We start from the raw sequence: 22798 nt of genomic DNA on the forward strand, positions 1-22798 counted from the left end.
CTGCCACAGAAGGTAGTTGAGGCCAGTTCATTGGCTATATTTAAGAGGGAGTTAGATGTGGCCCTTGTGGCTAAAGGGATCAGGGGGTATGGAGAGAAGGCAGGTACAGGATACTCAGTTGGATGATCAGCCATGATCATATTGAATGGCGGTGCAGGCTCGAAGGGCCGAATGGCCTACTCCTGCATCTATTTTCTATGTTTCTATGATATCCTGAAACCAAGGTTTGACACATCAGATAGTCCACCCATTCTCCATCCAAGATTGTAAGAAACTTCAGAGAATTGTGCATGCAGCCAAGATTATCACCCAAACCAACCTCCCTTCCATTGACTCCATTTATACTTCATTTTGCCATGGCAAGGCCAACAGCATAATCTACGATGAGACTCACCCCGGTAATTCCCTCTTCTACCCTCTCCCATCAGGCAAGGGGTACAGAAGTGTGAAAACGTACACCCCAAATTCAGGGACGGTAACTTCCGAAGCTGTTATCAGGCAACTTAATCATCCTATCAACAACTAGAAAATGGTCCTGAGCTACTATCTACCTCACTGGAGACCCTTGGACTACCTTTAATTGAACTTTACTGGACTTTATCTTGCACTGAACACCATTCCCTTTATCATGTATCTGTGCACTGTGGATGGCTCGATTGTGATCATATATAACCATATAACCATATAACAATTACAGCACGGAAACAGGCCATCTCGGCCCTACAAGTCCGTGCCGAACAACTTTTTTTCCCTTAGTCCCACCTGCCTGCACTCATACCATAATCCTCCATTCCCTTCTCATTCATATGCCTATCCAATTTATTTTTAAATGATACCAATGAACCTGCCTCCACCACTTCCACTGGAAGCTCATTCCACACCGCTACCACTCTCTGAGTAAAGAAGTTCCCCCTCATATTATCCCTAAACTTCTGTCCCTTAATTCTGAAGTCATGTCCTCTTCCCTATTCTCAAAGGGAAAAGCTTGTCCACATCAACTCTGTCTATCCCTCTCATCATTTTAAAGACCTCTATCAAGTCCCCCCTTAACCTTCTGCGCTCCAGAGAATAAAGACCTAACTTATTCAACCTATCTCTGTAACTTAGTTGTTGAAACCCAGGCAACATTCTAGTAAATCTCCTCTGTACTCTCTCTATTTTGTTGACATCCTTCCTATAATTGGGCAACCAAAATTGTACACCATACTCCAGATTTGGTCTCACCAATGCCTTGTACAATTTTAACATTACATCCCAGCTTCTATACTCAGGGATATAGTCTTTCCACTGACTGGTTAGCACGCAACAAAAGTGTTTCACAGCACCTCAGTACACGTGACAATAAACTAAACTAATTCATTGCACCCAAGGCCAGGTGTTGTGAAATACACATATTTTGTAACATTTTGTCAAAAGTCTCACTAACGAACGTTAAGAGTCCCATCAGTCCTCCTGCTCAGGGTGGAGACAGTGGAATCTTCCTGCTCTGTATCATTTCCTGAATCAATGGAAGAACTCTCCTTGGGCTTTGGTGGGGGAGCTGCTGAATAAAGTTGAATGAATGAATTGAAGGGCTGTTTAAAATGTAAGCTTTCTATTGTTCCCTTTGCAGACTGCAAACAGTTCTCCAGATTTATGATAATCTGAAAACCATTTACCACAACCCATCTTCACTGCCGATAGATATATTTTCCCACTCGCATTAGCTGCTGACAGGATCAATCTGGAACACATTTACTGAGGAAGAATCTTGTTGCTACATCAAAAGTCCTGTCTACTGCGCTGGTCTCCATTGTGTAGATGAACTAGATTGGTATCAGTTTATTTACAATCAGACGGCCTGTGCTTTGACTTAAGCTGAGGAATGGGCCCTTGACAACCCTATATATCAGGGCAAGGTTTATAGTTCACTTTGAAGAACCTGCTATCTATTTGCTATGGATCGGCATGTTTCATAAAGGATTTGGCCTCCTCCATTCAGTCTGAAGCTCTCTGGACACTAGATAAATCTCACTGATAACAGTGCAAAGAAAGAGACATCTCGTACAGCGGGGGAACATCTAGCCCGCACACTTTTTAAATGTGCGTTAGTGGGCCGGAAATAATGGGGGGTGATCTTATTTAAATATGAAAAACTCTAGGGGAAAATGAAAGGGTGGAGGCCGAAGAGATGTTATCCCCAGTGTGGGGAAGTGGGACAGAGGATTGTAATATCAGACAAGGGATTGTCCACTTAAGACTGACTTGATTACTCCCCTAGTCATTGCTGAAGGCAGGTTTCTGATCAATAAGAGAGTTAAGGCTGATGGGCAGCAGGCAGGAAAAGTGGTGAGGGTTAGGTTGGGTCAGCCATATTCTTAATGAATGGTGATGGGCCGAATGGCCTACACCTGCTTCTACCTCTTATGTTCTAATAATGCCCCTGTCCCACTTAGGCAACATGAACGGAAACCTCTGGAGACTTTGCGCCCCACCCAAGGTTTCCGTGCGGTTCCCGGAGGTTGTTGTCAGTCTCCCTACCTGCTTCCACTACCGGCAACCACCTGCAACCTCCGGGAACCGCACGGAAACCTTGGGTGGGGCGCAAAGTCTCCAGAGGTTTCCGTACAGGTTTCCTAAGTGGGACAGGGGCATTATTATGTTCACATTTCACATTCATGTGCTAACCTCCAAGTACCTGGACAACTTACTGGTGATAATAGAGTGGGGGTAATAGAATCAATATACGGCACTGAATGTGGCCATTCGGTCTATCGTGTCTGTGCTTGCTCTCTTCCACCACAATTTACTTGCTCCTTTTCCGTAACCATGAAAATCTTTCTCCGCAGTATAGTTCTCTAATTCACTCTTGGAAGGCCGCAATGAATGTTGAAAAGCAGGACCTCCAGGGTTGTTATCTCCGGTTTGCTTCCAGTTCCCCGTGCTGGCGAGAGCAGGAACAGGGAGATACGGGACCTGAATGTGTGGCTGAGGAACTGGTGCACGGGGCAGGGATTTAGATTCTTAGATCACTGGGATCTGTTTTGGAGTAAGGGGAACTGTACAAAAGGGACGGATTGCATCTTAACAGGTGTGGGACCAGCATTATGGCAGGCAGGTTTGCCGCTGCTACACGGGTGGTTTTAAACTGAATAAGGGGGGTGGGGTGTCAAATGGAATAGTCGAGGATGGAGTTAAAGGGAAAGGGTTTCTTAAATGTGTGAGCGTAGAGACAGAGGGGTGTAAAATGAGGGTAGAAGCGATAGGTAGCAAGATGAAAAGTAAAAGTGGCAGGCAGACAAAACCAGGGCAAAAATCTAAAAGGGCCACTTTTCAACATAATTGTATAAGGGGTAAGATTGTTGTAAAAACAAGCCTGAAGGCTTTGTGTCTCAATGCAAGGAGCATTCGTAATAAAGTGGATGAGTTGAATGTGCAGATAGCTACTAATGACTATGATATAGTTGGGATCACGGAGACATGGCTCCAGGGTGACCAAGGCTGGGAGCTGAACATCCAGGGATATTCACTATTTAGGAGGGATAGACATAAAGGAAAAGGAGGTGGGGTAGCGTTGCTGGTTAGAGAGGAGATTAACGCAATAGAAAGGAAGGACATTAGCTTGGAGAATGTGGAATCGATATGGGTAGAGCTGCGAAACACTAAGGGGCAGAAAACACTAGTGGGAGTTGCGTACAGGCCACCTAACAGTAGTAGTGGAGTTGGGGATGGCATCAAACAGGAAATTAGAAATGCATGCAACAAAGGTAAAACAGTTATAATGGGTGACTTCAATCTACATATAGATTGGGTGAATCAAATTGGCAGGGGTGCTGAGGAAGAGGATTTCTTGGAATGTATGCGGGATAGTTTTCTAAACCAACATGTAGAGGAACCAACAAGAGAGCAGGCTATTCTAGACTGGATATTGAGTAATGAGGAAGGGTTAGTTAGCAGTCTTGTTGTGCGTGGCCCCTTGGGCAAGAGTGACCATAATATGGTTGAGTTCTTCAATAGGATGGACGTAGTGACGTAGTTAATTCAGAAACAAGGGTTCTGAACTTAAAGAAAGGTAACTTTGATGGTATGACGTGAATTGGCCAAGATAGACTGGAAATTGATTCTTAAAGGGTTGACGGTGGATATGCAATGGAAGGCATTTAAAGACTGCATGGATGAACTACAATAAATGTTCATCCCAGTTTGGCAAAATAATTAATCAGGGAAGGTAGTGCATCCGTGGATAACAAGGGAAATCAGGGATAGTATCAAAACAAAAGATGAAGCATATAAATTAGCCAGAAAAAGCAGCCTACCAGAGGACTGGGAGAAATTCAGAGTCCAGCAGAGGAGGACAGAGGGCTTAGTTAGGAAAGGGAAAATAGATTATGAAAGAAAACATAAGAAAGGAACTTAAAAACTGACTGCAAAAGCTTTTAGATATGTGAAGAGAAAAAGATTAGTTAAAACAAATGTAGGTCCCTTGCAGTCAGAAACAGGTGAATTGATCATGGGGAACAAGGACATGGCAGACCAATTGAATAACTACTTTGGTTCTGTCTTCACTAGGAAGACATATATAATCTACTGGAAATAGCAGGGGACCGGGGGTCAAATGAGATGGAGGAAATGAGTGAAATCCAGGTTAGCCGGGAAGTGGTGTTAGGTAAATTGAATGGATTAAAGGCCGATAAATCCCCAGGGCCAGATAGGCTGCATCCCAGAGTACTTAAGGAAGTAGCTCCAGAAATAGTGGATGCATTAGTAATAATCTTTCAAAACTCTTTAGATTCTGAAGTAGTTCCTGAAGATTGGCGGGTAGCAAACATAACCCCCCTTTTTAAAAAGCGAGGGAGAGAGAAAACGGGGAATCACAGACCAGTTAGTCTAACATCGGTAGTGGGGAAACTGCTAGAGTCAGTTATTAAAGATGGGATAGCAGCACATTTGGAAAGTGGTGAAATCATTGGACAAAGTCGGAATGGATTTATGAAAGGTAAATCATGTCTGACGAATCTTATAGAATATTTCGAGGATGTAACTGGTAGAGTGGATAAGGGAGAACCAGTGGATGTGTTATATCTGGACTTTCAGAAGGCTTTTGACAAGGTCCCACATAAGAGATTAGTATACAAACTTAATGCACACGGTATTGGGGGTACAGTATTGATGTGGATAGAGAACTGGCTGGCAGACAGGAAGCAAAGAGTAGGAGTAAACGGGTCCTTTTCACAATGGCAGGCAGTGACTAGCGGGGTACCACAAGGCTCAGTGCTGAGACCCCAGCTATTTAAATATATATTAATGATTTGGACGAGGGAATTGAATGCAATATCTCCAAGTTTGCAGAACACACGAAGCTGGGGGGCAGTGTTAGCTGTGTAGAGGATTCTAGGAGGCTGCAAGGTGACTTGGATAGGCTGGGTGAGTGGGCAAATGCATGGCAGATGCAGTATAATGTGGATAAATGTGAGGTTATCCACTTTGGTGGCAAAAACAGGAAAGTAGACTATTATCTGAATGGTGGCCGATTAGGAAAAGGGGAGATACAACGAGACCTGGGTGTCATGGTACACCAATCATTGAAAGTAGGCATGCAGGTGCAGCTGGCAGTGAAGAAAGCGAATGGTATGTTAGCATTCATAGCAAAAGGATTTGAGTATAGGAGCAGGGAGGTTCTACTGCAGTTGTACAGGTTCTTGGTGAGACCACACCTGGAGTATTGCGTAGTTTTGGTCTCATAATCTGAGAAAGACATTCTTGCCATAGAGGGAGTACAGAGAAGGTTCACCAGACTGATTCCTGGGATGTCAGGACTTTCATATGAAGAAAGACTGGATGAACTCGGCTTGTATTCGCTAGAATTTAGAAGATTGAGGGGGATCTTATAGAAACTTACAACATTCTTAAGGGGTTGGACAGGCTAGATTCAGGAAGATTGTTTCCGATGTTGGGGAAGTCCAGAACAAGGGGTCACAGTTTAAGGATTAGGGGGAAATCTTTTAGGACCGAGATGAGAAAAACATTTTTCACACAGAGAGTGGTGAATCTCTGGAATTCTCTGCCACACAAGGTAGTTGAGGCCAGTTAATTGGCTATATTTAATAGGGAGTTAGATGTGGCCCTTGTGGCTAAAGGGATCAGGGGGTATGGAGAGAAGGCAGGTATAAGATACTGAGTTGGATGATCAGCCATGATCATATTGAATGGCAATGCAGGCTCGAAGGGCCAAATGGCCTACTCCTGCACCTATTTTCTGTTTCTATATTTCTATGAAATCGGTCTTCACCACACCAGCAGTCTGTACTACACTGTAAATACATCCTGTGGAACAAAAGTCAAACCACGGTAAGACCTTCACAGTGAATGGCAGGGCCCTGGGGAGTGTTGTAGAGCAGAGGAATCGGTGTGTGCAGGTACATAGAGGCCTCATAGGTAGAGAGTAGTCAAGAACACTTTTGGCACATTGATCAGTCAGTGTATTTAAGTGTTGCCAGGACTTGAAGACCTGGGTTATAAGAAAAGGTTTATTCCTTAAAGCCCAGGAGCCTGAGGGATGAAGTTCCAGTGATGTGTTAAATCATGAGGAGGATAGGATCAGGAGGGGAAAGATTTAATAGGAGCCCGAGGGGCAAGTTTTTCACAGAGGGTGGTGAGTGTATGAAATAAGCTGCTGGAAGAGGTAGTTGAAGCAGAAACATTTAAAAGACCTTTGGACAGGTACATGGACAGAAAAGGTTGAGAGAAATTTGGACTGTGCTGTAATGCCTCTATAACCCTTCCCCTCACCCTCTGCCAAACATTCCTTCCAGCTGAGGCAGCAATTCACTGACACTTCATTGAGCCTCTGCTACATTGGAGAAAACAAACGCAGATAGGGTACACAAAAATGCTGGAGAAACTCAGCGGGTGTAGCAGCATCCATGGAGCGAATGAAATAGGCAACATTTCGGGCCGAAATCCTTCTTCAGACTGATAGGGTAACTGCTTTGGTGACCCTGAGTTTCCTGTTGCCTGAAACTTTAATTCACCCTCCCACTCATCATCCTGAGTTTTCGGACCTCCTGCACTGTTATAATGCGGCCCAACGCAAGCTTGAGGAGCAGCACCTCGCTCTGCAGCTTGAAGGCTTGGACATTATGACTTCAACAATTTCAGGCAACTCGCTTTCTTTGCTTGCTTCAGTACTGGCCCATTCCTCTCCGGCTTATAACTATGCTTCTCTCTCCATTGACAAGGTCTGATCTGCTGGACATTTCCCTGAGCTCTGACCTGTGTTTCCCAGTTTTTATGGAACTTCGGTCCACTATATCTGTGCTGAACATAATACAAGGATAAATTAATCTCATCCGCTTGCACATGGTCCATATCCCTCCATCCCTCCAGTTGTAAGTATAAAGTAACAGCCATAGCCAAGCTTCCTAACGTTAGGATGGCCTTTTGAGGTAACTGCATCTATAATCTCCTTGAGTACAATAGACCCTATTCTAAAAATTCTTCCAAATAAAAGTAAGACCTCCATGTCCCTCAATAACTTATCAACCAAAGATCTTCATTAGCAGCTTATTCCAATGGAAACCATTTTTCCTTATCCTACCACTGACATTCAATTAGTCCTACAACCCTTGCCCCATCCTCTCTGCAGCATAAAACTAAGCTGCTTCCTCTCTCTGTCCAAGTTCAGATGAAGATTCTCCAACCTAACACCAACTCTGTTTCTCTCTCCATGTCGCCTGACCTGTAGAGTGTTTCAAGCATTTTCTGTTATAAAATTTTGAGTGAAATGGGGTGGGGTGAGAGGAGTTTGTCATGAGGCAGTGTGGGGCCATTGACCTCTTTAAGCTCTGTAATATTTCACAATATTATAATAAGGGATTCTAAAGATAAGTAGATCATATTTTGAGACCCATAAGCTACTATGAGTAGGCAAATCAAAATAAAAATGTATCAGCTAGCTTTTAATCACAAGAATAAAACCTTTCCATCTTGGTGATTGTACCAGAGCAACTTGGGCAATTCTAGTGTTGGCCCCTGATCCATTAGCTTTGTAGTCATACAGCCCACAAACAGGATCTTTGGCCAAACTCATCCATACTGACCAAGATGCCTCATCCAAGCTAATCCCATTTGCCCATGTTTGGCCCATATCCCTTGAAACCTTTCCTATCCATATACCTGTCCAAGTGTGTTTTAATGCTGTTAAGGCTGAGGGGGAAATCCTTTAGGACCGAGATGAGGAAAACATTTTTCACACAGAGAGTGGTGAATCTCTGGAATTCTCTGCCACAGAAGGTAGTTGAGGTCAGTTCATTGGCCATATTTAAGAGGGAGTTAGATGTGGCCCTTGTGGCTAAAGGGATCAGGGGGTATGGAGAGAAGGCAGGTACAGGATACTGAGCTGGATGATCAGCTATGATCATATTGAATGGCGGTGCAGGCTCGAAGGGCCGAATGGCCTACTCCTGCACCTATTTTCTATGTTTCTATGTTATGGTACCTGCCTTAATTACCTCCTTTTGGGACCTCGATCCATGCATCCACCACCCTCTGAGTGAAAATGTTGTCCGTCAGGTTCCTATTAAATCTTCCCCCTCTCACCTCATTACTAGGGTGTACTGCAGACCGACAGGTTAGAATGGATGAAGAACTGCTTCACTCCTCACGTCTCCTGGCGGACCTGTGCAGGATGGACTCAAATGGAGGAAGGCTCAGCCTTTGATATGACTCGCACTGTGACCTCAGACAGGGCGTCTAGACTTGTTCAGGAAGGATGGCCATTTGACAGTGGGAGTTGGGGTGGAGGGTGGTGCTTTTTTATTTCAAAGCTGCACTATTTGGACCACTGTCTGTGAGGTTCTGGTAAACTGCTCTGTGATGCCAGGCAGGTTAAGCACAAGTCTGCAAACAGGCTTAGCTTTCTCCTTCCAATCAGTGCTAGGTATTAACAAGCACTAGACTCTTCCAGCCAATGCTGGCTATCAACACAGCTTCTTGTGGGAAACCGAAACCCATCCCAGACAGTTGGCAGGTTACTTTTTTTGGGAAAGTTTGCGGGAGGAAGGAGAGGTGGAATGTAAATGCTGTCTCCTCCTCCCCATACCTCCATTTATTTCAGGCTTATCTGCTCTGAATTGCTAATCATAATTGCTTTTTAAAACAGTTGAACGTCCTTGAATGAGCGGGGCCAGCAGCTGATCGAGCCGCTGCCTCACGGTGCTGGCAACTTGGGTTCAATCCTGACTGCCTGCACTGTCTGTGAGGAATTTACAAGTTCTCTCTGTGACCACATGGGTTTCCCCCGGATGCTCCTGTTTCTTCCCACTTCCAAAAGACTTGCGGGATGGGAAGTTAATCGGCTAATCGCCTACGGTAAAAGCGAGTGGTAGAATCTGGAGGAGTTGAGGGATATTTGCAAGAGAATAAAATGGGATTAGTGTGAATGGATAGTTAATGCCTGGAAAAGAGGCACTGGGGGAGAAGGGCCCGCTCCCATGCTATGTAGCTCTATAACCATATAACAATTACAGCACGGAAACAGGCCATCTTGGCCCTACAAGTCCGTGCCAAACAACTTTTTTTCCCCTTAGTCCCACCTGCCTGCACTCATACCATAACCCTCCATTCCCTTCTCATCCATATGCCTATCCAATTTATTTTTAAATTATACCAATGAACCTGCCTCCACCACTTCCACTGGAAGCTCATTCCACACCGCTACCACTCTCTGAGTAAAGAAGTTCCCCCTCATATTACCCCTAAACTTCTGTCCCTTAATTCTGAAGTCATGTCCTCTTGTTTGAATCTTCCCTATTCTCAAAGGGAAAAGCTTGTCCACATCAACTCTGTCTATCCCTCTCATCATTTTAAAGACCTCTATCAAGTCCCCCCTTAACCTTCTGCGCTCCAGAGAATAAAGACCTAACTTATTCAACCTATCTCTGTAACTTAGTTGTTGAAAACCCAGGCAACATTCTAGTAAATCTCATATGTACTCTCTCTATTTGGTTGACATCCTTCCTATAATTGGGGACCAAAATTGTACACCATACTCCAGATTTGGTCTCACCAATGCCTTGCACAATTTTAACATTACTCTATGTCTCGATTATTACGGTCCTTTGGTATGTTTCATAGATCAAAGTTCATAGGCTCTAGGGGCAGAATTAGGCCATTCAGCCCATCAAGTCTACTCCACCATTCAAACATGGCTAATCTACCTTTTCCTCTCAACCCCATTCTCCTGCATTCTCCCCATAACCTCTGACACACGTACAAGAATCTGTCAATCTCTGCCTTAAAAATAGGGTGGAAGGTCCTCACCTTCCACCCTACCAGCTGCCATGTACAACAAATAATTCTCCGTCATTTTCGCCATCTCCAACGTGACCTCACCACTCGCCACATCTTCCCATCTCCTCGCCTGCCTGCTTTCTGCAGAGACCGCTCCCTCCGTAACTCCCTGGTCAATTCATCCTTTCCCACCCGATCCACCCCCTCTCCTGGCACTTTCCCCTTGCAACCGCAAGAAATGCTACACTTGTCGCTTTACTTCCCCCCTTGATTCCATTCAAGGACCCAAGCAGATCAGCGGATCTACATCGGTGAGACCAAGCGCAGGCTTGGCGATCACTTTGCCGAACACCTCCGCTCAGTTCGCAATGACCAACCTGGTGACTCAGCACTTCAACTCCCCACTCCCATCCCGAATCCGACTTATCTGTCCTGGGCCTCTTTTATGGCCAGAGTGACAACCACTGGAAATTGGAGGGGCAGCACCTCATATTTTGCTTGGGCAGTTTGTACATACCAGCGGTATGAACATTGACTTCTCTAATTTCAGGTAGTCCTTACTGTCTCCTCCCCTTCTCAGCTCTCCCTCAGCCCTCTGGCGCCTCCTCTTCCGATCTTATTACCGCCCCCCCCTCCCCCCACCCCCTCACATCAGTCTGAAGAAGGGTTTCGGCCCGAAACGTTGCCTATTTCCTTCACTCCATAGATGCTGCTTCACCCGCTGAGTATATCCAGCATTTTTGTCTACCTTAAAAATATCTAGTGACTTGGCCTCCACAGCCTTCTGTGGCAATGAATTCCACAGATTCTCCACCCTCTGATTAAAGACTAGGCTTGTATTCACTGGAGTTTAGAAGGATGAGGGGATATCTTATAGAAACATATAAAATTATAAAAGGACTGGACAAGCTAGATGCAGGAAAAATGGTCCCAAGGTTGGGCGAGTCCAGAACCAGGGGCCAGTCTTACAATAAAGGGGAGGTCATTTAAGACTGAGGTGAGAAAAAACGTTTTCACCCAGAGAGTTGTGAATTTATGGAATTCCCTGCCACAGAGGACAGTGGAGGCCAAGTCACTGGATGGGTTTAAGAGAGAGTTACATAGAGCTCTAGGGGCTAGTGGAGTCGAGGGATATGGGGGGAAGGCAGGCACGGGTTATTGATAGGGGACGATCAGCCATGATCACAATGAATGGCGGTGCTGGCTCGAAGGGCCGAACGGCCTCCTCCTGCACCTATTTTCTATGTCTATGTTTCTATGTAAAGAAATTCCTCCTCTTCTCCCTGCTAAAGGTAAATCCTTTTATTCCGAGGCTGTGGCTGCTGGTTCTAGACTCTCCCATTAGTGGAAACATCCCCTCTACATCTACATTATCCAGGCATTTCACTATTCGATAAATTTCAATGAGGTCTCCCCCTCATCCTTCTAAACTCCAGCGAGTACAGGCCCAGTGCTGTCAAATGCTCATCATATATTAACCCATATTGTAGTAGCCTGGTATAATGTACTACATTATAACATTGACCTAACAAACATAGCAAGTTTTACTGGAGCAATATGCAAGTACATCTGCTACATTTCATATAGAGTTCTTTCATGGTCACACGAGTGTTGATCGGAACCATTTCCAAGGTCAATAGCCTTACTTGTACGTAATCCACAGTCCGGCCCAGTGCCTTGAACGCAGTGTACATCACTTCTCGCTTGCCTCCCCACTTCTGCATCACGCAGACGCTCTTGTTTGACCTGATCAGCCCCGTGAGGTACTGCATGCTCTCCCTGTGAGACTCTTCGCTCTCCCCTGGCCCCCGCTCGTGGAAGTTGCTCTTCCACAGGTAGCTGGCCGAGCGGTCCCGTCCCATCACCTCGCCGAATATCTCCATCATGTAGCGGTCGTCGTCGTTGTTGCCGTCAATGACCATGATCACGATCATCCCCGGATAGCTCAGCCTTTTGACCGACAGCAGGCACTTTCGCAGGTAGTCTGGGTCCTCCTGGTAGGCCGCAATGCACAGAGCCACCGTCTTGTTGAGTTTTATGGGGGTTTCCAGTGAGCGTTTCATCTTCCGGTGCTCCAAGAAGGCAAAGAGGCTTTGAATAAGGAGGTGAAGGGATAAGATAGCTCCGTACAGTCCGAAAGAAAAGTAGTAATTGTCCGTGGCTATGAACTGATAACCTACGATATAAGCAGCTGCGATACCCACCAGAAGAGCAAGGCCAAACAAAGTAGTCCCCACAATCCGCAGGATGGAGGGGAGGCTTTTGCAGCGCATCTGTGGGGTCAGAGAGAAGCAGGGGTAAATTTCCACAATGTAACAAATCGCTACTAAAACTTTTACATCCAAATTCAATACCATGAAGGTTAACCGTTTCATGGTCGCTAGCCCCAAGATTACCCAGCTTTCCTTGGTTCACGTTATTGTTAGCTTCCAAGAGTAAACCATTCTAATAGGTCTATCTCTCTCTCTCTTGCCCATCTCCCTCGCCCCTCCCCCCCCCCACTCTCACCCTCTCCCCTTACTCTAAATATCTTGCCTGCTCTCGCCTTGCCATCTCTCGCTCTATATCACATTTCCTCTTTATTCTTACTCCATCTCCGCCACTCACCCAACACTCTCACATTCTCCCTTTATTCCACCCCTCTCCCGTTCTCTCAGTCTCTCTCATCCTATCCCTTTTTTTAATCTCTCTCGTTTATCCTTTTCTTATCCACCTCTCTCCCTTTCCCTCCGACTCTCTTCCTCCTCCCCTCGCTTCTTCTCTCTCTCTCTCTCTCACGCATTCCCTCCCTCTCTCTCATGCCCCTTCACTTTCCCTTTCACTCACTCCCCCTCCCTCCTCCCTCTTGCCGATATCCTCCCCATTGACACCATCGTTCACTGGGGAAGTTCATTTTTAAACAGGGGGATCTCATGAAACGATGAGGGCAGCTCTCGTAGACAAGATTGGTTTACACGGGGTTTGATAGTAATCTGTTTTGAAGTGTTTAAAGACAACTATAGAAATCAGGAAAAACAATGTTCTCAGATGAGAGGAACCAAGAACAAGGGTGCAGAACCTTCACAGGAGGGTCCCGTCCTTTAGAGGGGCAGGTTATATAAAAGATGGTGAGATGTTTGAACACTTGCCCTCTCAAAGGGACGTTACACTCAACTGCCCATTAACAATATCAAAATGTAAGTATTTTAATGGGTAAGAGCGTTAAAGCTTAAAGTTCAGGGATATAGACTATATTATAAACACATATTTAAAATGTCATCTTGGTCAGCACAGACATGGTGGGCCGAAGGGCCTGTTCATATTCTGAACTGTTCGATGTTGAGTCACGGTACAGGTCATCCCAACCTAACTGAATGAAGTTACTGAAGAAGAGTCTCGACCCGAAACGTCACCCATTCCTTCTCTCCAGAGATGCTGCCCGTTGAGTTACTCCAGTTTTTTTGTGTCTAACTGAATGATCATTCAGACTAGAGGGGCTGAATGGCCTCTTCCTGTTCTTACATATTCAATTAGCAGAAACGGTGACTGTGGCAGTGGCTGGAGAGCCAGAAGAGTTGGTAAACTGCTGCAGTTCACCGACACGCAAGACTTGACAGCAAACTGCTCATGAGCAATGAATGAAGCAGGAAGACCAGGGTGTTATTTTTTCCCTCCCAGTGTCTATGTACTGAAGGGGAGAGTCAGCAGGCAAACTGCTGTTGCCCTGCTCAATGTCTGGCTGCCTATATTCAGTTGGCCTTGGCCTCTGCTTCATGCTGTACTGTTTGTTTTTCCATTTGTCTCTGTTTATGTTACCTTTCAAGAGACAGTGTTCTTTCTGTTGGCTTACACTTTGCCTTTTCCTCTTCAAAATGCTTTAACATTAAACTGGCATGTGTTTCTGTGCAAATGCAATTCATTTCAAGGTACACATTTCCATGGTAACCATTCAGTTCCGGTGTGTGCAGTTCTCGAGCTGATAATCTTTCACCCGCCTGTAGAGCCTCTGCCTCACAGCAGCAGGGTCCCGGGTCTGATCCTGACCTCTGCCGCTGTCTGGGTGGTGTTTGCACGTTCTCCCCGTGACTGTGTGGATTTCACAAAGTGGCCCTTGTGTGCTCCCACAATCCCAAAGATAGGTTAGGTAGGTGAATTAATCACTGTAAACTGCACCTTGTGTGTAGGTGAGTGATAGCAGGTATGGCGAGTTGATGGGAATGTGGGAAGAATAAAATGGGTTAGGAAATGATTTGTGTAAAATGGAGACACAAGAGACTGCAGATAGAGTAATAGAGTTATACAGAGTGGAAACAGGCCCTTTGACCCAACCTGCCCACACCGACCAACATGCCCCATCTACACTAGTAGAAACATAGAAACATAGAAAATAGGTGCAGCAGTAGGCCATTCAGCCCTTCGAGCCTGCACCGCCATTCAATATGATCATGGCTGATCATCCAACTCAGTATCCTGTACCTGCCTTCTTTCCATACCCCCTGATCCCTTTAGTCACAAGGGCCACATCTAACCCCCTCTTAAATATAGCCAATGAACTGGCCTCAACTACCTTCTGTGGCAGAGAATTCCAGAGATTCACCACTCTCTGTGTGAAAAAATGTTCTCCTCATCTCGGTCCTGAAAGATTTCCCCCTTATCCTTAAACTTATCCTTAAAAGTCTCACAAGCCTGCTTTTGGCCCATATCTCTCTAAACCTACCATATCCCTGTACCTGTCTAACGTTGCAATAGTACCTGCTGCACCCACCTCCTCTGGCAGCTTGTTCCATATACCCACCACCCATTGTGTAAAAAAAAGTTACCCCTCAGGTTCCCATTAAATCTTTCCCCCCTCATCAGATGCTGGAATCTTGAGCAAAAAGAAAACAAAATGCTGAAGGAACTCAGTGGGCCAGGCAGCATCTGTGGAGGAAAATGTACAAACAGCATCTTGAGTAGAGACCCCACTTCAGAGTGATTCATGTAAAGATTGGTCAGCAGGGTCTTGGAGGGCCAATTTGCCTGTTTCCACACAATCAGATTCTCTGAGGACACTAGCCGTTGTGTTCAATGGTAGAGGTCAAAATCACAGGGTTAGAGATTGTTATTTTCTGCTTTGTAAATTGTGGATACCTCCAAGTGATATTTATTGGTGAAACATTGATTGGAGCCAGGAAACTTGATTGTTTCAACTTAATATGGAGTTAAAGACTCCTGAAATACTCAGTAACGATGTCAGCCCCTTTTAATGAAATGACTGACCGACTTCCTGTAGTCTGTAGCCAAAGCAGTGGATGGGTTTAGGTTTCAGCTTCCACCCCCTCACCTTCCCCAACATTAAAGGGACACTGGACTCAATTATTCAACAGAAGCTACATTTATGCAAACATTTCATTATTCATTTTTCCTTTGGCCATTCAGTGTGTTTATTCATCTGCTGCCTTGGAGGAGGCTCACGTTGAAATGTATTTGCCCTCATCTGACAGGCAGGCAGTCCCCTGCTCCAAATCACTAGCCCATTTACTACATTGGTTGATTAAAGAAAAATCACTTCATGGTCGCCAACGAGGGAACATGTTACTCTTGACTGCGAGTCTTCTGACCTCTCAGTTCGTGGGGGAATATTAATCCTATGCTTTGCCGGGTTTGTAGTGTCAAAGGCTTTGTTTTTCCATTGATAATTGACCAAGGACTAAACTCCCAAAATATAATAATCAATAATCTTTCAGGTGTTAAAATGAAAGTGGGTGAGATTTTCTAAATCATTAATGTGAAAAACTCAACAGTGTGCAAGTACACATTGTAATTTTAGAAGTTTTAGTGGCAAATCTTTAAAAGGAGCATTCAGCAACTACAATGAATTTAATAGACGTTGTGAGATTACCAAGTGAAGGAACACATGGAGAAGGATGCCTTGACTATAAATAATATCCGGTGTCTGCAAACATCCCCCAGCTCCTATCTCCTTCATATTTTTCATAGAATCATTGATACTAATAGTATGCAAGGAGGAATTTTGACCTAACAGGTTGCTGTTGGACCATTAAGAGAGTGCTGGGCTAATCTCAGAATCTCAGTTCCTCTCAGCTCCGGACTGATATTGGTATTGACATTGGTTCATTATTGGTACATGTACCGAGATACAGTGAAAAGCTTTATACATGTGCTGTCTAATCAATTCATACTCTACATGAGAGCAATCAACCCGTAGACAAGTACAACAGTAGTGACAACAGAAAAATACCAGAGTTCAGAATATTAGCATTATGGTGTTACAGTTGCAGAGAAAATGCTGGGTAGGTTGGGAGATCAGGACTACAGCCTTAGCTTATGACAGGATCATTCAGTAATCTGATAACAAGGTGCGGCATAGTAGTGCAGCTATAGAGTTGCTGCCGTACAGTTCCAGAGACTCGGGTTCGATCCTGACTACTGTCTGTATGGAGTTTGTACATTCTCCCTGTGACCGAGCGAGTTTTCCCTGGGTCCACCGGATTCCGCACGCACTCCAAAGATGTACAGGTTTGTAGGTTAATTAGCTTTGATAAAATTGTAATTTGTCCCTAGTGTATAGGAACATGCTGGTGTACGGAGTGACAGATGGTCGACATGGACTCGGTGGGCTGAAGAGCCTGTTTCCGTGTTTTATTCAGATTCAGATTCAGATTCAATTTTAATTGTCATTGTCAGTGTACAGTACAGAGACAACGAAATGCATTTATACCTCTAAAGTCTAAAGCAAACAATGAGAGAAGACTTTGTGCATGAATCTGGTGGTGCATGCTTTCATGTTTTTGTATCTTCTGCCTGACAGAAGAGGGGAGAAGAGGGACTGGAACAAAATTGGATAATCTAGATTATATTTGTTGCTTCTCAAGGTAACGTGACGTGTAGATGGAGTCGATGCTCAAGTGGTTATTAAGGTAATTTAAAATATGATAATGGTTTATCCTCCACTAGCGGCGCAACTTGTAGAGCGACTGCCTCACAGTGTCACAGAGACCCAGGTTCAATCCTGACCTCGGCTGATGTCTTGTGGAATTAGTTTTATGCTCCCTGTGGCCAAGATGTTTTCCTGCAGGCTGTTCCTGTTGCCTTCCACATGCTAAAGACATGGGTAATTGGCCACTGGTGTGTGGGTGAGCTGTAGATCCTGGGTTGAAATGGTAATGATGTGGCGAGAATAAAGTTGTGGATGACTAGTATAAATGTGTGGTTGATGGTCATTGTGGACAGTGTAGGGGCAAAGGGCCTGTTTCCTGGCAATATCTCTCCATCTGTCTATGCCCCACCCTGTCAGGTAGTGAGTGTACATGTCACCACTCTTTTAAAAGTAATTATTTCCTCCCAAATCCCTTCTATTTCTTTAAATCCATGTTCCAAGTTACTGTGTTTTATGCCAAAGGGAAGGATCCTATCTGGACCTCCACAACCCTGTGCCTTGATTAAATCTCCCATTAGCATAGAAAATATGTGCAGGAGTAGGCCATTCGACCCTTCGAGCCTGCACCACCATTCAATGTGATCATGGCTGATCATCCAACTCAGTATCCTGTACCTGCCTTCCCTCCATGCCCCCTGATCCCTTTAGCCACAAGGGCCACATCTAACTCCCTCTTAAATATAGCCAATGAACTGGCCTCAACTACCTTCTGTGGCAGAGAATTCCAGAGATTCACCACTCTCTGTGTGAAAAATGTTTTTCTCATCTCGGTCCTAAAAGATTTCCCCCTTATCCTTAAACTGTGACCCCTTGCTCTGGACTTCCCCAACATCGGGAACAATCTTCCTGCATCTAGCCTGTCCAACCCCTTAAGAATTTTGTAAGTTTCTATAAGTTCCCTTCTCAATCTTCTAAATTCTAGCGAGTACAAGCCGAGTCTATCCAGTCTTTCTTCATACGAAAGTCCTGCCATCCCAGGAATCAGTTTGGTGAACCTCCTCTGTACTCCCTTCATTGGATCTAAAGAAACTTCCCCCGCCTTGACAGCGTCTCCTCATAACTAAACTTCTCCAGTGTGGCAACATGTTCACAAATGTCCTCTGTAACATTGAGACCAGTACTTTGGACAGCACTCCAAGTGCAAGATGTAACTAATTACATATAATGTTCAACAGCAAAACAAATCTATCTGCTCCATGCTGATGGCTGGGGTTTCTGTCCAGTCCTCACCATCTCCTTCCATTGTCATATTCTTCCATCGCTTCTTTCCTTATGTATTTATCCGGCTTTCCTTTAAATAGATCTTTGCTCTCCATTGCGCTAATCCCTGTGGGACGGATACTCCACGTTCTCCTTACTCTCTGGGAACAGAGATTTATGCCACATTCCTTGATGGAATTACGAGTCTGAAGTAGCCACAAGGTGAACCTCTGGATATCTAGGTTGCCTCATGGAAGTACCTGATGTTCTGATTTCCAGCAGTGTCAATGAAGTACAACCTGCAGCAACTGTGGTAAGGAGGAGGAATTCAATTGTCGACGATAGGCACAAAAAGCTGGAGTAACTCAGCGGGTCAGGCAGCATCTCTGGAGACGTTTCAGGTCGGAACCCTTCTTCTTGTCTGAAGAAGGGTTCCAACCCAAAACATCGTCTATTCCTTTTCTTCAGAGATGTTGCCTGATCCCTGGAGTTACTCTACCATTTCATGGCCATCTTCGATATAAACCAGCATTAAATCAGAGCATTGAGTATAGAAGTTGGGGATGTAATGTTAAAATTGTACAAGGCATTGGTGAGGCCAATACTCGAGTATGGTGTACAATTTTGGTCGCCTAATTATAGGAAGGATGTCAACAAAATAGAGAGAGTACAGAGGAGATTTACTAGAATGTTGCCTGGGTTTCAGCAACTAAGTTACAGAGAAAGGTTGAACAAGTTAGGGCTTTATTCTTTGGAGCGCAGAAGGTTAAGGGGGGACTTGATAGAGGTTTTTAAAATGATGAGAGGGATAGACAGAGTTGACGTGGAAAAGCTTTTCCCACTGAGAGTAGGGAAGATTCAAACAAGGGGACATGACATGAGAATTAAGGGACTGAAGTTTAGGGGTAACATGAGGGGGGACTTCTTTACTCAGAGAGTGGTAGCTGTGTGGAATGAGCTTCCAGTGAAGGTGGTGGAGGCAGGTTCGTTTTTATCATTTAAAAATAAATTGGATAGTTATATGGATGGGAAGGGAATGGAGGGTTATGGTCTGAGCGCAGGTATATGGGACTAGGGGAGATTATGTGTTCGGCACGGACTAGAAGGGTCGAGATGGCCTGTTTCCGTGCTGTAATTGTTATATGGTTATATGGTTATCTGCTGTTCCTTCCGTCTCTCTGCATTTTTGATCACTACGGATTGGGGATGTCACCAGAGATCAGGTTGGACTAAAAGATGAAAAAGTTCTGTTAAGGTTTCCACTGGTGTGAGAAAACAATATATTTCAAGAAATCAGGCGATTCTAAGAGTTAATTTTAAAAGTATACAAGGAACATTTTGTTCGGACCTAAGAACTTGATTTATTCTGTGATGTTCAACCAATTGAGGAAATCATCAAAGCATCCATAGGCCTTGCAATTCTTGATTATTTCCCCGATATAGCACGATTTAGTTGGGTCGCAGGGCCTATTTCCATGCTGCATGAGTATGTGGTCTCAAGGATAGGGGATAGGGGATAATGCAGGAAAGCACTGCATGAGATATCAGCAAGGTACAAATGCTGATAGTACAGAATAAATATAGGTTTATTTTCAACTATTTTTCATTGTTTCTTGGTAGTATTGTGATCCTCAAACTATAAAAAACCCCAGGTACACAAAATTGCTGGAGAAACTCAGCGGGTGCAGCAGCATCTATGGAGCGAAGGAAATAGGCAACGTTTCGTGCCGAAACCTTTCTTCAGACTCTGTTTGCAGACCAAATTCACAAAATTCAGTTCAAAGCCTTTTGGTATTAAAAAGATTGGTGAATCGTGAATGGTTATTCAAATGGCAATGTCACTATTTCAGGACCAATCGTCAGCAAACGTAATGGGGTTAAATACATAAACACATCCTGCAACAAAATCAGCCCAAGTGATAAACCTTCCCGTGAAATAAAGGCTCTGGAAAATGTTGGTTTCTATTCTTTTAATGAACCTTTAATCTCAAAAGATCAGCACAGCATACAAGAAATCTGTCGCTACCTCCTGATACATCGAGGTTCTGAGGAAAAGTCCCTGACTCGAAACGTTGACTGCGTTCTCATTTGTAGACACTGCTTGACTGGCCGAGTTCTTCCAACATTTGTTTTTCTTATGGATTGATCATGAATGGCAGTACTTTGGGTTTCAGAGAGAGAATAAACCTTGCCACCTGGTGCACTGAGAAACAATATCCTTGTTCAGCATTATCTGGTCCAAACCAATAACATTGTCTACAGCCTGTAGTTTATTTGATTGTAATTTTTTGATCCCACACAGAATATATTGAGTCCCGGGCAGAGTGTACTTGATGTAGTGATTGGCAGATGGCCTTGTAACCAGTAGCCTGGTTCAGATAGGGACAGTGGTCTCTGTGTCAGAACGTAGGTGGCTCAAGTCCCACTCCAAGGGCTAAGGCAATGTTTCAGTGGTCGCAGTGGGAAAGGCCTACTTAGATGACATGCAGGACTTTCGAGAAAGGCTGAAGGCATTACCCTGGCTACACCTTGGCTATTTAAAAAAGGGGGGGGGTTGCTTGCATGCGTGTGTGAGATTATGTGTGTGCGAGTGTATGTATGTGTGTGTGAGCGAGTGTGTATGTGAGTGTTTTTGTATATGTGAGTGTGTGTGTGTGTATGAGTGTGTGTGAGAGTGTGCGTGATTGCATATGATAGAGTGTGTGTGTGTGTGAGAGCGTGTGTGTGTGTGTATGTGTATGTCGGGGTGAAGGCATGATAACCAGGAACAATCAGCAACAACTATCTCCAAACCACAGTGCCACTGGCACGAGAAGGCCATAGAAAGGCTTACAACTGTGTGTCACCTTACTCAACCTTATCCACAGAGGTAATGTGAAGGGCGCTATGCCAATGCAAACCTTTCTAAGCTGCACTAATGATGCTTTATCATCCTATTAGAGAGAATTATGGCCTCCAGATATTAGGGGCGCTGTAACTCGAGACTGGTTGCCAGTGCCAAACAAGGAGTCAAGCTGCACAATGACATCAGATGACTCCTCATACCTTGTATCGGACTACCCTGGGTTACAGCTTCCCTCTCTTTAAAGCTAAGAGAAACTCTCTTTTTTTTAATAACGTTCAAATCAAGCTCTGAGCATAATCAGGGCCATCTGTGAGCAGTAATCACAGACTCTGTTGAAAGTCCCACCCTGCAGATGGGAAGTTAAGGGTCACATCTGGATCTGATTCACTGAACTAACCCAGCAACCGTGTATGTAACAATCAAGGCTCTATATCTTGTGCCTTAACTTACTTCTAAATAGTCTCTAACTTTACAGATCCCATGTAATTTCACTTCCCGTCAAGGAGAGATGGAAATCAAGTGATTGTAACCGAGAACATGGTGGAGATTTTAAAGAGTTGGGCCAGTGATTGGAGGGTAGGAGAGAGTAAAGGAACAGAGTGGGATTACAGAGGGTCTGCACTGGAGGATAAACACAGTTGGCTCCAATTGCCTCTTCCTGTCCTGCAATTTATTTCAAGGCTGCCATTCCGTTTGACTCTTGACCGCTCAATATAACATTCAAACTACTTACCGAGTCAGAATCGCCCCACAATCCTCCCTCCATTGCAATGCACTAGGTAACTATTAATACCCCTCTGAGATGTTGACGGAAAAGTTGAAACGCTGGATTCTCTGTACACATTGTCCACATTACACAAACCTCAGTTCTGTGATACATTGTGCTTCATCTTTGCTCTCAGGCAACCACTGGGACATTTATAACTTCACCAAGGATTAAAGCATACACTGCCACAGAGAAACTCAAAGGCAGATTCAGAGCACCACATGAGTCTAAAACGCTAATGGCAAAACATTCGGTTCCTTTTTGGATAAACTTGATTGCATCTATCTTTAAATGAATTGAGTTCCACGTCTGCAAACCCTCTGGCTTACCAGAAACACTACTTTCTTTGTAAAGTCTTTAAGCATCCAATGCCAAATATAATTCATCTGACAAACCCTGAGATGTATGTCAATTCACAAGGCTGCATTGGTAACTACTTGGTTTGTGCTGCTGAGGTAAATTTATAATTCAGTCCATTCAAAGTCCACTAGTAGCTGGCCCGGATTCTGCCAACACTAATGCAAACCCATTAACATTGACAACCAAATGCTGTTTAAATGAAATAAAATTAGAAAATGTTGGGAAATACTCAGCAGGTCAGACAGCATCTGTGGGGGGGGGGGGGGGGTGGGGGGTTACTGCATTGGGTTCACATCCTGTCATCTGAAGAACCTGTTGAGTATTCCCAACATTTCTGCTTTAATTTTAGAAATGCCATATTATTTGTGACTTTCTCGTACTTTAAATTACATTTCTAGTTGTAGGAAAAGACGCGAAACACGCTCTTCTAGACAAGTGA

At 44.4% G+C, this 22798-nt stretch overlaps 1 protein-coding gene across 1 annotated transcript in view; it reads right to left on the bottom strand.

Annotated features, from left to right (window-relative positions):
• has2 (hyaluronan synthase 2) overlaps window positions 1–22798 on the bottom strand; it is a 38373-nt gene that overhangs the window by 13319 nt on the left and 2256 nt on the right. The window contains exon 2 of the mRNA XM_055634720.1: window positions 11916–12542. Coding sequence (XP_055490695.1) covers window positions 11916–12542 — 627 coding nt within the window. The remainder of the gene's footprint in view (window positions 1–11915; window positions 12543–22798) is intronic.

This window comes from Leucoraja erinacea, chromosome 4 (assembly GCF_028641065.1).
Source record: "Leucoraja erinacea ecotype New England chromosome 4, Leri_hhj_1, whole genome shotgun sequence".
NCBI classification, from domain to species: domain Eukaryota; kingdom Metazoa; phylum Chordata; class Chondrichthyes; order Rajiformes; family Rajidae; genus Leucoraja; species Leucoraja erinaceus.